The sequence below is a fragment of the Nanorana parkeri genome, unplaced genomic scaffold, assembly GCF_000935625.1.
Source record: "Nanorana parkeri isolate BGI_ZX_2015 unplaced genomic scaffold, ASM93562v1 scaffold76, whole genome shotgun sequence".
NCBI lineage: Eukaryota > Metazoa > Chordata > Amphibia > Anura > Dicroglossidae > Nanorana > Nanorana parkeri.
In genome coordinates this window covers 1,258,128-1,275,765 of record NW_017306344.1, presented here as the reverse complement: position 1 = coordinate 1,275,765, position 17,638 = coordinate 1,258,128, and the positions used below count along the sequence as shown (strand labels likewise).

General features: G+C 39.2%; 1 protein-coding gene across 1 annotated transcript in view; it reads right to left on the bottom strand.

Moving 5' to 3' along the window:
* ADGRB2 (adhesion G protein-coupled receptor B2) overlaps positions 1-17,638 on the bottom strand; it is a 204,754-nt gene that overhangs the window by 35,308 nt on the left and 151,808 nt on the right. Inside the window, exons 13-18 of the mRNA XM_018576759.1 lie at positions 16,634-16,812; positions 15,901-15,944; positions 10,885-11,011; positions 7,405-7,508; positions 4,816-4,918; positions 1,892-2,042 (exon numbers count right to left, since the gene is read on the bottom strand). Coding sequence (XP_018432261.1) covers positions 1,892-2,042; positions 4,816-4,918; positions 7,405-7,508; positions 10,885-11,011; positions 15,901-15,944; positions 16,634-16,812 — 708 coding nt within the window. The remainder of the gene's footprint in view (positions 1-1,891; positions 2,043-4,815; positions 4,919-7,404; positions 7,509-10,884; positions 11,012-15,900; positions 15,945-16,633; positions 16,813-17,638) is intronic.

Here is a 17,638-nt window from a genome sequence, read left to right as displayed (position 1 = left end):
CAAGCACATCATCCCAGTGTGTTATCCACAAATTATATCCCAAAAGGATCTATAAAGAAATCCCATAGCTGAAGAAATCCAATATAGAAAGAAATCTATTTCAGATCAAAAAGATGTGGATAAATCCTAATTAAAACACTGATTCCCATTGGTCAGCAAAAAGTACCTTAAAGGCAACCTTCCAATAGCCCGTTGAGGGGGAGGGGGTTGGTTATCTGTGAAGTAACTTTTGCTGGTCAACCTCCTATTTTCTGAATTGTTCAGGCAAGTAGAATTCATCAGCATCCCCACCATATGTTCATAACCAATGGCTTTGCTATTACCAACCAAGAGATGATGCACTGATATGATCTCTTCAAATGTGTCATAATGATAATGTGGTGGGTTTGGGTGCTATATCTTTGTTAGATTATCATGCAATAAGGACAATGTAAAACAAACATTATGTTGGCTTTTGAAATTTATAATAAAACAGTTATGATTTTTTAACTGATTTAAGGTGTTGGGGTTTTATTTTGAGTACCCATAGAGTTCCTCTGTTTTTTAAAATCTTGTCCACTTTTCTCAGCTGTTGATCCTTAAAATCACCTCTGAATTCATGCTGACACTGTCCTTCCTTCTTGAGGGTGGCCACTTTAGTTTCCCATGGTCCCTGTGTGTGTAGTAAAGTAGCCACCGATCCAAGCTCACTCCTGTGATGGACTACAATCTCACGTTTAGTTTACTAATTTGTATTGAGATTGTAGTTAATCACGGGGGCGAGCTTGGAATGGTGGCTACTTTACAACACACACGGTCACCATGGGGAACAAATTTAGCCACCCTCCAGAAGGAAGGACAGTGCCAGCACCAATTCAGAGATTATTTGAGGCACTACAGCTGAGTGATACATACATAAGCTACATTGTGCTTTAAATTACAACTACAGCCAGCTATGAATAGAGTGAGGAAATTTAGAACCCTGTCAGCTTTTTACTGCTATCTGGGAAATTTCTCCTAACTTGTCTATATAAGGCAGACGAGGAAGTGACAGAACATCTCAGCTCTTCCTAAATATTTGGCAGGGGTCAGGCAGGACACGAGTGAGGGAAAATCTCCCCACTTCCTGTTCATTTTGTAGGAGGTAGAGAAAACAGAAAAATAGGGATAACCCCCCTAGCAATGACACAGGCAACAACTAAAGTACATTTTCCAGTAGAGAAAGTTAACTGTTGAACTTATTTTAGGAATGTATTGCTGTCTCTGTGCCCATAAGCAAAAATTGCCCTTAATTTTCTGTCTAGACAACGGGTGTCAAATAGAACAGAAAAGGAAATCCCCTCTACGGGGACACAGACAGCATTTAAAATCTAACAGAAGCATCTCCAAAACAGCAGCAATGTTAGAGTGATTCTCCTGACCTCCTGTTCTAGGGAATACACAGAAAGCAAAAGGATATTTCCTCTGTGTTGATAGACACTATCCATTCCCCACACTAACCAAATCTAAAAAAAAAACTTTGGCTGGAGTTCCAGTTTATGCTGAATGAAGTTTATGTGAAATTTAAGAAACTGTGGTGAATATAACACATAGTTAACTTACAATACACAAGTAAACCTGCGACTGATGAAAAATAAGGCTAAAACAGCTCTGCAGTAATAAATGATCAGATACTTTACAGCTGCAACCTGTAGGCTACAACGAGTCAGTGCCAAGTAATGTTCTATAACTAATTATGCCTACAAATATAATGGCTCATAGAGAATCTGAAATCACAGTGGCATTAGTGCATAAATGTTTACTAATGACTGTATTTCCCTCTCCAGTGCCATGAGCCACAAACAAGGTAGATAAAAAAATAAAACCAATGATTAGGCCCTATAAGATATGGTTTAACTTGTTTTTTTCTTACCCCAGCCCAGACATAGGAAACGTTTACGGACCAGACGTGTTCTCATTTGCCCAATGACGGCTAAGTAGGATTGCCAGGCCTCGGTCAGTACCCAACAGAATGATGAGAGAAAGAAAAAGTGCAAGAAAGCAGCAATGAGAGCACAGACAGCCTGCAGAGAAAAAGATCCTTGGGTTAGATGAGGGAACCACAGTAGCCGGTTGCAATATGATCAGACACCAGCAAAGTCAGTGTTATGGCTGCAGCTATAGCAGAGTTTGCTTTAGTCCCAAAGGCATTGGCAAGTTAACCATTTAGTTTCTGGATAAGGCAGCTGTTGAGGATCCCAACCATGAATACTATGTAGCATCAGCACTATTGCTTCAGTGAATTACAATTAAGAATCTAAAATGGCAGATACCACCACAACACTAACTGTGTAGCTCACTTAAAGTGACACTAAACTCCAGAGTTAAATCTTAAAAATGCATTCAAGTACTTTAGCTATTAACAAAAATTTATCTTATTTGTGTATTTCTCAGCTAGCACTGACACTGTCCTTCCTTCTAGAGGTTGGCTACTTTTGTTCTCAAGGGTCCCTGTGTGTGCTGTAAAGTAGCCACTGCTGCAAGCTCGCTCCTGTGAAGGACTACAGTCTCACATTTAGTTTACAAGTTTGTATTGAGATTACTGTCCATCACAGGAGTGGTGGCTGCTTTACAACACACAGGGACCATGGGAAACAAAAGTAGCCACCCTCCAGAAGGAAGGACAGTGTCAACACCAATTCAAAGATGATCTGAGGATCAACAGCTGAGTGATACACAAATAAGATACATTTTGGTTAATCGTTAAGATACTTGAATGTATTTTTAAGATTTAACTCTGTTTAGTGACACTTTAAAGTAGATGAAAAATCTAACAGCATGACACTTAGTTTGCTAAAGCACTGTGTATCAACTGCCTTTTTAAAAATACACTTTTTTCATCCTTTGTTCAATCCCAGTGCTTCTGATCTCCTGCAACCTGTTTGCAACACTTCCTGTCAATATGCTGCACTCCAGTGATAGCTGCATGGCATTTCTCAGAGTGGTCCATGCCTAGTTAATATGTGATAAAACTGGCACTTGAAGTCTCCATTGGAAGCCCCGAAGACGTTGTACAGGAGCACAATTGGGAGCCAAGGATAGAGTGTTATCACCCAAAAGTGCCTAATCATGAACCTTTATGGCAGGATCACCAGGTATTATTTTAATGAAACATTGACAATAACTTTTGAAATTACATTACCATGTTAAAAAAATATTAAATGAGATTTGGGTGATTGGGTGTGCATATACTTTAAGAAATGAAATATTCTCCAGTGGGCAATTGTTGGTGTGGAGGGGTGAAAATGTTTTCCCTTCCTTAGGTGAAAGATTGACCCTCCTCAGTCATATAAATGAAGATTGTCATGGGTGGAATAACAGAATAGGTAAGAAAATATAAATGATAGCATACTTTTTTACATCTTTTGTGAAAGAGCTGCCCCTCCACTACCATCACCTTAGTGTTGGCTGTGCTACTGCAATCTTTACTATTTATCAAACTTTATGACTAAAACAATACTTTTATTTCAGCTCTAAATCACTAATTATAGATACATTTATAGCTAGGGCATCTTGGTGGTTAATGAATGAAAGATGCAGAGAAGTGAACAAATGCATGCAGTAAGCTAGTGACATACTGTATAATATACAAAGGAAATACATACAGTGACCGATCTCTTCTTACCACCATTACTAACTTGTCTGTGCCTAGTTTCTATTGTGCCAGCCCTGTTCCTACTTAACTGTGATTTTCTTGAACAATTCCATTAATCTGCCCTTCTTTAGGTGAAATAAAAAATAAATAAAAAAAATACACCTTTGACACACCACCACCCACCACTTCATTCCTACATTGATCCCTCTTCCAATCTCCCCTCTTTCCCCAGTATTGCTGGTCTACTGTATAACTGGCAGAATATTACTGAGCATGTAACTTAATAGAGGTATTGATTAAAGCATTGGAGGGAAGGAATGAAATCAGACACAGCACACAGTGATATCTTACACCAACGTGCGTAGGATGTATTAGGAGGAAGCAGTGCAGATGTAAAGTGGGGGCTTGAAGCACAAATTATTTGTAAGCTGTTTCCGGGCACAAGTAACAATGTGATAATTGTACCAAGCTGAGCGTGTTGATAACGTGATACTATTTTTAACTCCAATCCACACTCTTTTGAACGTACTACATTCTGTATGCAAAAAATGTATACGTGCTCACATATTTTAAAATTGCTTCTATTCTTCACATTAAACTCTGCAACAGATGCATCTTATAATTCTGGTAAGGGGTAAAGGAGAGCAGTCCAATAACTATGATTTTTTTAGATACCCGTGAAGCTGCTCAAACACATTATCAATCAGATGTAAGCAATCAATCCAGCTCTTAATAACCTTTTTCCCTAGCACAGACATTAACATGAAAAATCATATCCTGGAAATGTATCTAAAATCTAAATGCAAGAAATCTGAAGTACCAACATTCTTTTTATGGGCGACTTTGAGACTGCTGACCAAAGATTGCTGACCAAAAATACTCTTGTAGCCAAAAGCCTTCTTCCCTGACAGAAGTAGTGGCATTAGATACCATTGTAAACATATCAAGTGGGGTCTTATCATGTAAGAAATAGCAATTTTATATGATGCACTGCTCATGCCTATGGTAAACATTTGCTACTGTTCCTCTTATTTGTAATCCTACAACATAGCTGTCCATGTCCATTTTCTGTTTATTGGCTAAGATTTAAAAAAGGCACCATCATTGTGTTTAGTAACAAAAGCTTTACTAAGATGACCACAAGTGTAAAACTTTAGGAGGGTTCAGATCAAAGTAGACAAGGTATAAAACACGTTGCTGACCTTGCTGAGTGCCTGGGACTGTCCCACCAGAATCAGAACATTGGAGGCAAGGATGGACAAACAGAAATTGAGCAGAATGATGGAGCGCTCGGAACGAATGAATCTGAAGAAGAAAATAAATTAGGACTATCACCTATTCAGAGTGATACATATGGAAGAATACATAGAATAGTCAATATTGTAACTGTACCCAAATGTGTCAAGCTGCACAGACAACACAATAGATCCCAATTACTAGCTATAAAATGTAAGTGACATTTTGCTATGTGCCTGTATTTCCAAGAATTGTGAAAATTTTAGCGTGTCTGGTCTGCCAGCAGCCAGAAACAAGGGCACTTGCCTGTAAAGTGGGGAGAAAACATTGATACACAAGTATGACTTCATATTTAATTCTTGGCTTACAACACACCTGTCAATACTACTAACAAATAACACCAACGTTGCCAGCCACCATGTGCCTATTTGTGGATGTGATTTTCCAAAATGCTGCTGCAAGGAGTCCCAAAAGCCAAGGGACCTGCAGTATGCAACTTTCCACCATCTTAGTCATGATGGCACAGAGAAACCTTACCACATCCCATAATGTATATGCAAGGACATTCCCTATAGGTTGTGAACTGCATTGTGGGATCTGCTAAGGATGTGCTTCAGTGCTAATTTTTTTTTAAATGTGAATACTAAGGCTCCCTGGTTTTAGGGGGCTCCCAGGATGTATTGCAGCATTTTGGAAAATATAACCTACGGTATGAATTGTTTCTAGGTGGTGCCTAGTAATGTCTGGCAAGGTTATTATATTTGTTAAAGTCTAACTACAGCGCAAACATTTTTTAATTTTGTTGTGAATAGAGTGGGGATACTTAAAATTTTGGTCAGGATTTAATTCCAGTCTGTGACCCCACTACCTGTCCCAGTGACATCTGTACAATAAATAGAGGTTGTGGTCATCACTGAGACAGGTACTAGAACCAGCAGTAGAAGCAATGTCAGAAGTTTTAACCCTTCCTCACTCTATTAAAATTGTGTTTCTATTTTCCAATGTCCCTGTTGATTTTTCATCATTTCCTACCGGACTAGATACTTTACCTTTTAAATACAGAACCTGAACATATTTTGATCTGTCTAAACTGTCTAGATTTAAAACAATAAATCTTCTAAAATTGGTGTTAAATATTGCTTTTTGGTGTATACTGATCTGAATATATTGACTCAGGATCTTGGAAATCAAACAACATATAGATGTCATGTACTTGCATGCATGCTTGAAGGAAAGGAAAAATCTAATTGGCTACTTAAGGAAACACCTCTACTTTTTTTTTGCTCTAGATTAGCCTTTCACTTAATTTTAACCCCAAAGGAACCCCTAAAATAATTTTCAGGTCCCGGAGAGGTCAATGGCAAAAATTCCTCTTACATTGGTGCTAGAATTGGTGGAAGAATGCCCCCCTTACAGTGGTGGTCAGAATTCCATGTCAACTAGACATGTGCACTGCCAAAAAATTCGTTTCGTTTTAAATTCGTATTTGTGTTATTTCGTTTTTCGGGATTCGGGTGTGAAAGTCAATTCGGATTCGGACGAAATTCGGTAGCGTTAGTACGAACGTTCGTTTCGTTTTCTATTCGTTTCTTATTCGTTTCTTATTCGTTTCGTTCGTTTGCAGCAAAAGTGACATTTGAGGGGGGAAAAAATATTTTTTCTCCTTCTCTAATGTCACTTTGCTCCAACGAACGAAACGAATAAGAACAGAAAACGAAACGAACGTTCGTGCCAACGCTACCAAATTTCGGAAATGGAAATTCGGATTCGTTTGCATTCGTTATGTCTGTAATTCGGAATTCGGATACATCCGAATGTCTGAATTTACGAAAATTCGTCCGAATTTCGATTCGGAACTAAACGAATCGCACATGTCTAATGTCAACTATGCAGGCACCATAAAAAAAAAGGTCACTAAGCCAGAGCTCAAAGAACCACAAACAATCTCTGGGGAACCCTGGTTAAGAATGACTGACCTACATGGATGTACCTGGGTCTGCTTGTACTACTACAAACTGTTTTGTAAAACCTTGCCACCCAAAATGCACAATATCAAGTTTTTCTTTTCCATAAATAGTTTTATATTCACTGACAATATACATTTAAATTTGCTAGAAATGTTTACCCGTTAGTGTCCTAGACAGTCCCCTTCCCCTTGTATGCCACAGCTCTCTGCCTAATTACCCACCCTTCACCTCCCTACATAAACATTTATGTAGCTGTCCAGAGAGAAGTGAAGAGGAACACACACTACAGAGTGTCAGGTGAGTGACAGTTCTGAGTCTGTGGGGCTACTGACATCAAATCCAAAATGGCAGGGCAAAGCAGCTGTCTCAGTGCTCTCATATGTCTGCACAAGTGAGTTTTTTTTAGAGGAAATTAACATATATAAAATATGTTAAGTTAGGATACAATCTTTGTTTAAATTAATGCTCCTGTGATAGGGTCTCTTTAATGTGAACTAAAACTCTCTCGCACTCATTTTATGAACATATCCATAAGTACAGTAAATCTAAAATTGGCATTGTAAAGGATCAAAATCACAACAACAATACCTCCAAAATGCAGCATAAACAGCAAGGAGTATGAGTAAAGCCATGCACGAGACAGCACAGCCAATCATCAGGGGGACTGATGGAGAGCCAGAGACATCCATCACCTGCTGAGACAGCAAAGTGTCAGCTCTTTGGAAAAAAGTGCCCACAATATAAATATGCCTTGATTACCGGATAACCAATCAATGTCAGTTCATTGTCAGACTGAAATACAGCCAGGAATGCCCTCAGATATGTTGGTTTTCATTGCTGGATGCTGACTAGTCAAATACAGGATTCGGTTACATGTTGATCTGAATTCTTCAATCAATGAGCTCAATTAAATCATAAGGATTTGTTCTTCTTAATCTATATTGTGATTTGTTTCATATTTTGATCAGCAAAACCAAAATATCATGTTCATAAAACATATTGATGTTAACAGAGTTAAGGTGGATGGTAGCGAAAATGAGAACAAGATAGATAGATAGATAGATAGATAGATAAATAGATAGATATTGTTTAATACAATTAACTTTCACTGAACTGTATAAATACAGAAAATGTGTTCAACAAGATAAGGAGAGAGACATAATTCACACTTAGCCATTGTAGAAATACAGCCTACAGAACAATAATAGCTAGGATATGAACCAGCTGCATGCCACGTAGTAATTCAGAATATGAAATGTCATATTCCTGATGTTTTAAATAAATTCGTTTTTGCACAGCATGACACATACTACCCCTCCTCTCTCTCATATATACCCACCCCTCTGCTCTGTATACAGAGAGCTGCGTACATACTGATAACACCTAACTGCCAAATTTGGAATATTATTCTTTGCAGCAGTGGGGAGGAGGGGGGGGCAGCAGGGGGAGGCAGAAGAGGAACAGATTTTGTACTTGCTTTGCCATTACTGACTTATATTGCATAGGGAAGAAATGATAAACTAACTTACTGTAAGAATTAAATCATCCCTTCATTGTAAGATTTCACGATAATCTGTGTTACCAATCTGGCACACATTTTATAAGCATTCTTAAAAGGGCATCTTTAACCTACACTTTGGGGTGGAGGGTGAGTAGTCACAGAAATCCTGAATATATTACTAACCAATGCCATTGAAACTCTATGACATACCTAGTGTTACTGGCATGTTGTGTCTGAAGTTTTACTTATACTACCTCTAATCAGATACAGCAAATGCAATAATGCATTCTGGTGATTTAAAGGACTACTATTGAGAAAAATATTGTACTCCGCCAGGTGTGCGTGAGCATTTGTAGAAACAGATGATGATCAAATATGGCTACTGATTGCACCCCTGACAGTGTCATAGTTTGCCCCAATCTTTTTTTAATGTCACTTTGGCTAGGCAGCTAAGTCTTCGTGTAAGTACAAAGAACACTTTTAGAAAAAAAAATGAATTAGTATACTAATTACAATTATCACATATCAATCACATATGGTTATCAGAATAGAATATGTTTTTTTCCTTTTCAATAGATACATGCAGATTTGTTCACTCTGCCAAAAATTGTACAATACATGAACCACGATTGTCTGAATTCTCTACTTGCATAATTCTCTGCAGATTAAGAATTAAGACAAACAAAAAGTGCTAAATTAGCAATTCTCCTAATTTTACCATCACTATATTATAGCCACGCAACATATTGCACCTTGCTAACTGTCAATCAGACAAGCAGTAAAGGTTTGAAATTCAGGTACTATATAATCTCCTGTACAGACAGAGTGGATACCTTTCCACTTAAGTGCTCTTTACCTTTATTCATATATACCCTGGTAATAACATGTATGTAACCCTAAAGGGAAAGTCAGTTGCATCTGCATGCAGTGCACAAGGTTGTCAATTACCCCACTCAAGCAGAGGGAAACACAGAAAGTCCTGCTGCTAAACATTGTACAGACATTTTTTCTAAAGGGCCTCATTAATTATCCTAACGATACATTCTTATATTTTACAAAAACTGGAAAAGAAATACATAAAAACATAACAAGCCGCCAATGTAAATGTACTATGGCCTCTTCCGGAATCCTCATGAGTCCTCAAACTCCATGTAAAACAAAGCTACTGCGTGGGTACCATATATGTCATTATAAACCAAAAGAATCATATGCAATGACAGGCCACGCATTCTCATTTCTGGATTTACATTATGGACCTTACAAGAACCCATGTTACCCAGTTGCGAGTATCATTTATGTTAAAAAATGTATTTATGTTCATTTCATTTATGTATGTATAAAAAAAGCACAATTCATGTCAGCAATGACAGATCAGGAAGGCATAGGCAAAAGAAGGTAACTGAATGGCCATCAACCACTCTGCGGAGTAACTATGCATTCCGACAGAAATACTTTTTAATGGAATTTCATTCCAGAAAACAATGCAGGATCTTCATTCATACCCAACTGACGTCATTTTTATGAGTAGTCATATAACACCATGCATCGCACATACGAGTCAAATACAGCCCCAATTACAAACTAAGTGATTATCTTTCAAATATATGATAATGAGAAGTTATGGTGGCCATAGTACAGTGCCAAAGGATAAATCTGGTCACTTTAAAGTAAAGCTTTAGTTATAGGTGGAGTCTGATGCCTAGATTTAGCTGCTGGTTTCGATTATCTCTTTAAATCTCCAGAGATGAAAGTACTCTACCATAGGTTCAAGTTGTGTCCCTGTCCACCCTGGAGTTTCACTCCTGAAGCTTTGCTCATAACATAAAATTTATTCTTCATTATATGATAACTACATAAGATTTGAGGAACGATGGAGACCGTGGAGGAAATATACTAGATCGATGAAGGTGTAGACATATTCTTAGAGACCATTTATTAAGAAGTGAGAATTAAGATCCTGATTTTTTTTTTGTGGGGGGGATGGGAAGGGTATGGAAGGTGTATTGTTTTATATTCATAGATTTGAATTAACTATTAAGATTGTGTGCATGATTGTGGAATGGGTTATTTCAGTGATGCTATAAGGAATTGTTTGTAAGATTTTAATGTATTTATGTGAAGTCATTTGAAAATTATTAAATAAATATTACTTAAAAAAACATAAAATGAATTCAAGATCCAGCAGGTAGGGTGGGACCCACTCTCAATGGCTGTGCTGGTCATATAGACCTGAAAACTTAACTGCAAAAGTTTCACCACCTAGGTAATTTAAGGCTCCAGAATCAACCAGTAACCATAAAATCAATTTTGGGTGGACTGGCCCTTTAAGCAGACCTGTAAGTATTAAGAGAGTACAAACTCACACAAGAAAACCATACATAGCAAGTCATAATAGACAATAACATCAATACATTTGCTGCCTAACACCAAGCTCACTAGCAGTAACAGCAAGGCCTATAATACTCGAGTCCTGTGTATGGCTAAAGACAGCATCTAATATAGCCCAGGTACACAACATTCAGTGACAATCTGGCCTGGGTAATTAAAGTAAGCTTCACAAAACTTACCATTTCCTTGGGTAGTTGCGCCAAAACAGCAAAGGTGGAGAGCTGGTCGCAAAGGCATTTGGTATGAGATGGGTGGGTTGGCAGTGTCTGACAGCTATCGGTGTCCCAGCTCCCACTGGATGCATCACTGGGGATCACAAACAGATAAATGAAGGCACAAAGTGCACATTGTAAAGCAGACCTGGCAGTGATAACATATTGCAGGGGAAATAAAAAAGGGTACTAGGAATGCTGAGCATATGCAGAACAGGCTCAGCCAGCCTGCATCTCCTGGCTGGGATCTTGACTATGTGTGCATGTGTGTGTATGTGTGTGTGGGAGAAACCCAGTGAGAAAAGTGAGGCAGAGAGCGAAGGAGTGTGGGGGAGACACAGAAAGACAAAATGAGGGGGAGAAACAATAGAGAAAAAAGATACAGAAGAGGTAAACAAGTGGAAGGTGTAAAGGGGTTTGAAACATGACGAAGAATATTTGCAATATTGCTTGTAAGGATAGTAGATTAGTAAAAGGTACAGTGCAAAGACAGGCAGGCATATTCATAAACACTAGCTGAAAGGAGTAGTGGCATTGAAACAGTGAGCAAAGGCTAAGATATAGTGAGCATAAGCAATACAGGAGAGATGGAGCTATGCCGCAAGGCATTATTCACAAGGGATTATAGATGAAGAAGTGAAGATGAGAGAAAGAAAAGCAAATGGAGTAAAGAGCAGAGAAAGAATAGAAGAGAGCAATTGGCACACAGTACACATGATTAGCAGCCTGTAGGTTCAAAAGAGTTTTCTGTGGTTTTGTCTCAGATTATGACAGTTTGCACTCCTGCTCTCTGTGCTGGGCTGTCATGTATTGTGCAATCTCCCCTAAAGCCACAGTCACTGTAGTAAAGCATGATTAGTTAATTCTATCTTCCCTAGGTGAAAGGTTCCATTTACATTCACAGGTAAAAAGTTGCACCATCTAGGCGACAGAATATACAAGAACACCTGTTTTTTTTTCAATGCACATTCTATGCAGTGCAACATTTACTGAATTGTATCTTTAACACTAGCATCGCCTAATATAACTACCGATGAACTGAGCCCCAAGATCTCTTTTGCATTTTCACATGCTATTTTAAGGACTCTTGTCAGAAAGCTGTCAGCTGCCTATACGAAGAGAGGAAATACAACCCAGGCATACATCACTAGACCTCTCACCAGTCATCCACGTTACTCTGGCAACCATAGCAGATGGAATGTTATAATAAAACATGGCAAGAATAAGGACTTCGGAAGGGTTCTTACACTACTGCTCACACACCCACACAAACGCACACACCTCCGCACTCCGCACAAAGATAAAGGGAAACAGCAGATACCCACAAAGCACACACACATTGGAAGACATACCTGCACACTTAATGATACATACAGTCTCCATTTCTAGGTCCACGTCTTACTAGTTAGAGAGGCCTCATTAATTAGTCTCCAGTGTCCACAGACCTTTTCATATGTGAGTTGACTGATGCACAGGGCTTTCTCTCTCCCTCTCTGTGCTGTGGGAGCCTGCTGCTGGGTGAAAAGGCTGACTACTAACAGAATATGATGTGCTGGCGGTATGTTTTAGGGAAGCCATTAGGGGGCATCCTGTTAGTCAGGAACTGACATGAGTATAGTTAGTGGCTCAGACAAGCAGATGTTTTGCTTGTTTAATGCTATGAATTTGCTGCACAAAGTCCTCCTGCACGGAAGCTGTGTTTGTTTTCTGCCTTACTGAATAAATGAACAGGACACATTTGTTTGTTGTCTAGGTGCACTATCTCTTGCATGATTTACTGCTGCCAATACCAGTTGAACTTCTTCCCCTTACAACTTAGTGCTCGGGTGCAGGCAGTGCATTAAAAAGGCCTCATTCACATTGCTTAGAGTCGGTCCGTACAGATCCATGCAGCATGCACGGCTGTATCGAGCTGTTCCCGGGAAGGACAGGTCCTGCGTGTGATTGTATGCACCAGCCTGTTCTTTCCTATGGGAGGACGCGGCTGTACGCCGCCATACACTCACCCGAACTGCACATCCGTGCGGGTGTCTGTGCTTGGACGTAGGCAGGATCCATCCTGTCTGCGTACGAGTACGGACACATGCGCCCGCATGGATGTGCAGCTCGGGTAAGTGTACGGCCATGTCCTCCCACAGAGAAGAACAGGCTGCTGCGCACAATCACACGCAGCACCTGTCCTTCCCGGGAACGGCCCGATACGGCCATGCACGCCACATGGATCTGTACGGGCCGACTTTAAGCAGTGTGACTAAGGCCAAAGACAGAGATCAACTGTTGAGTAAAATGGAGGAGCTTGTAAAACAACTTTTATCGCCAAATGCTAGCCAGCAGCAGACTAACCAGCTACTGCAAGAGGGAAACTGCTTAACAGCCCGACAGATGTGGCAACCCTCAGAAGCTCACTAGGCATCCTTGTAAGAACAGCAAGTGAAACTGTCCTGAGAGCAGCAGGGGCAGGCCCGGTCAGAGAGACAGATGGGGAACAGGGAACGACGGTTGCACCTCAACAGCTGGTTAAGAGCATTTTACGGAAATTGTTCCTGTATGATGACATTGAAGCTTATGCTGTGATCTTTAAGAGAGAGTTCCGTAAAGCGAGAAGCTACCAGGAGCAGCGGGTAGATGTGCTAATTCCCTTTTTAAAGGGGAGCAACAAAAATGCCTTTGATTTTTCAGCCCGGAAGGGTGTCAAGGAGTATTCTAAACTCTATGGCCATCAGCATGCAGCCTGTATTCACATGAGAATATGATGCTGGAAACCCTGCAAGGTCTAAGATATGTGATTGGCTCCATCTTACAAACACATGGTTGCAAGCCTAGATGCTAGACCCTGCTTAGAATGTGGAGTGGGTGGTCTGTGACTATTACATCAGAAACTTGCCAGTTAAGATTCAGCAGGATTGTGGATATGTGTCATCTAGGTGTTTCACCTATACATGGTGAGGGGCTCCAGAGTTTGTGTCTGATATGGAGAAAACTAAGTTTTTTCTTAAAGTGACATTAAACCCTCAGATTTTTTAACATAAACCAATACTGTAATGTGTGCCTTACTGTAATCCATGGTAGTTTCCCTTCTCTTTGCTGCTCTTCCTTTTAAATCTGTATCTCTTCTCATGCTGGGGGAGAACTTCCCTTTGCAGCTGAGTGCCTCTCCCTGTAGTGCTGGCTCAGGTTGCAAACCTACACACAGACACCGTGTATCCATTTCAGAGACAAGGCAGTCTGCTGCAAAACAGAAGTTCTGCCCAGCATGAGAACAGATACAGATTTAAAAGGAAGGGCAGCAAAGAGAAGGGAAACAACCATGGATTACAGTAAGGCACACATTACAGTATTGTTTTATGTTAAAAAATCTGAGGGTTTATTGTCACTTTAAGCAATTCATAATTTATGTTCTGGGTCCTGGAGCCAGAGGCTTTGTAGAGCTTAGGGCCAGAAAAATCTCCATTACTAGGTCCACGTCTTACCAGGTAGAAAGACCTTATTAACTAGTCTCAGCTGTTCACAGACCTTTTTATATGTGAAATGACTGCTGCTCAGGGCTTTGTCTCTCCCTCTCTCTCTGCTGCTGTGTTGAATGGCTAGCCTGTTTTGTTAGCAGCAAAATTCCAATGATCGTCTCTTATTATATACTAAGCAACCATGTCATTATGGCAGAGCTATTGAGTGGGGTTGGGGAAATGCGTTCACCAGTCAGGTTGGATCTTCATTTTTTTTAATGGGAACATATTAGTGTTATACACCTGGAAGGCTTACTCTATAAAAGTAATCCAGCAAAAGCACAAGCTAATTAGCACCTAATAGTTAAACTTAATTAGCTTTTTGTGCTGACGAGATATGAAACCTCAAATCTAGTCTTTTCATAACTACCTGGACATGAGAACAAGATTTACTGGCAGTTTTATTCCGCAAGGCAAAGAGTAATGCAGAAAGTGCAAAGCAATCACAAGTCATCTTTTAAAGACCTATCTTCAGTAAACTTAAATCTGACTGGCTGTTATGGGTCATTGTACATCATCAGTTATTTCTACACTGCTATACTGAGTACATTGCAAGAACCAGGGATAAAGGCAATTGATGCAAAACCTATCAATGTCTTTATAGAATAATCTATATTAACATTTTTTTTACTGATACACCCCTAAAAGTCTGGAGCCCATGAGCAGGAAGATGTACCTGAGAACTGCATTGTATGCATTACTGCAGTGTCACACACATTCCCTCCCCCAACACACATACACGCCACATTTTGTACTTAACACTTTGCACTGCTTTATTGAATGAGTCTGAAGAAGTACATCAATATATCAGCCATGCATATTAACTATGCCCTTTCCTATATCATACCTATAAAACAGTGCTGCACGACATACCAATTATAATTTTATACTTGGCTTACACTCAAGCTTGAAAAAACCATGCATCTGGGTTTCAGCACTTTTCGAGTTTGGACAGCTCCCTGGCTCCACAATGAAACCCTTGCAAAGTCTTTCAGCACCATTCCTTCCTGTACCTACTTATGTCAGTCTTCTACACTGCAGGAATAAAAGTATGAATAATAACTGCCATTATTGAATTAGCAGTGATTTTCGTTTAATTAGATTATGTACTGAAAAGATCATGTTAGCTGTGGCCACATTGAGAATAGCTCTGTAGCAAGCTCTCCAGCCCTGTAATGGTGACAAAGAATACACAAATAATGGTGGAATTAGATTTCACTGCCTAGGCTATAACCAAGTCTTTATATTCTTTTGAAAGACAGGAGCCTGTGATAATAGGTATATGATTTAAAAATGTAACCTTTGGCACAGCTACTCTACTAAAACATAGGTATTCTGGGCATTGCTATGGAAGGCATTTTAACTCTGTAGAAATACGATAGCCTGACTAAACTATATAGGTCAGAAAGAAGGGAATCAAATCTCTTACATTGTCCCCTCTGTTTGATAATATATATTAGAATCAGACAAGGATACCAACCTTTTTGAGTAATCCCATACAGCACACTGGGGGCTTGAAGTACCCTGTTAAACAAGGAGGCACTTTGTAATAAAATTCAGTTGAGAAGATGCAGATACAATTCACTGTCTATAGCTGGAGATTTAAAATGCACCTATTAACTCCAAGAAATATGGCACTGTCTTAGAATGCAATAAAAAAATTCTGCAAAATATAAATTACTTATGTTGGCCTCTCAAAAGATCTAATATTAACAACCTACCGTTTGATATGTTAAAAATGAAATGTTTACCAAGAATGGTTATTTCTTATGCCTAAATCTCTCACACAATAACACATACAGATTTTAACATTTCGGCTCAGTAGCCACCTCAGAAGCCTTTATAAGCATACAAAAAGAAAACATGTACTGAATACTATATCAAAAAGCTCTTTAATCTGAGTTACAATTAAAGAGCATAACATTTTTGCTTCCCAAACAGGGGCATGCCTTTCTTTCAGAGATCGGAAAAGGTATTTCTTGCAAAGATTGCCAAGTCATCAAAACCAACTTTTGTTCCCAATTGGGACAGTTTTATTTTTCTTCTCCCCCATGCATGGTGAAAGGATCCAATCTCAATTGTTTGCAGTTTGACTGCACAATTGAAGTTTGAGACCAACAAATCAATAACGTTTTATAACTAAATGCTAGAGGCTATGAGTACCAGTAAAAAGAAGAACTAGACAAAGTGCTTATACTCTTTATACTACTTACATTGATAATATGCGATAATTCCACCACTACTTGCTGGTCTGGAGGTTTAGTAAGAGGCCGGATGGTGACAGTCAAAACCTTTGAACTGACAGCCAGTGAATTCCCTGGAGGAGGCAAGATGAGCCCTAGGGTGCGGTATAGCACTGCACCTATGACAAAATATGTTGAGTCCTCCGTCTCTGCAGTCCAAGAGAAATAATAATAACAGGCTTAAACATCTTCTGTTTTACTGTTCTGATATATGACAAATGCAAAACGAAAAGTTGAGTTGTGCACCATAGGAACAAATTGTATTTCTTATTTATATTCTCAGCGTGGGTCTGAGAATGAAAGTCAAAGACTGATTTATTGCTATGGGCAACAATCCAACAATCCTATTTCCATTTGCAAACAGTTTTCACGAATCAGGTGTTTTCCTATTCTTACAACACTTTGTAGCAGCCCACACAGCATTAAAACAATTGTTGATCTAGGTCATCTATATGCAGCAGCCATTTCAAAGTTGGATCTTCAGCTTTACAGCTTTTCAAAACACAGACAATTACAAGTGTTTACACAATAGACCAAAAAACAAAACTGTGTAAAAACACCTGATGCCACAACTACCAACCAGCTGTGTTCTTATGCTTTCTAAGTTAACTTTGATATAGTGTTCCCCATAACACCTCATTACCCTCCTGATTAAATGTGTAAACAGACCTCAGAATGGGACTTTTCCCCCAATTCATGTTGCCATGGTTTGTCCACAGTCAGGCAATGTCTAAAAACCTTTTGGAAATTGAGACTTGCACAAGAAGACTGTTAGCTCAACTCAATTCCTTGCATTGTCCACAGGCTCCCAACAAGCTATAAATAGCATCCAGTTGTGGGCAGGTTGTGACAGCATAAACTTATGAATAACTTGATGTGATGTCCATAGTGACATTACACATTCTATGAGGTGGCAGGGGAGTCATATATATACTGTATATATAGTGTGTATATATATATATATATATATATATA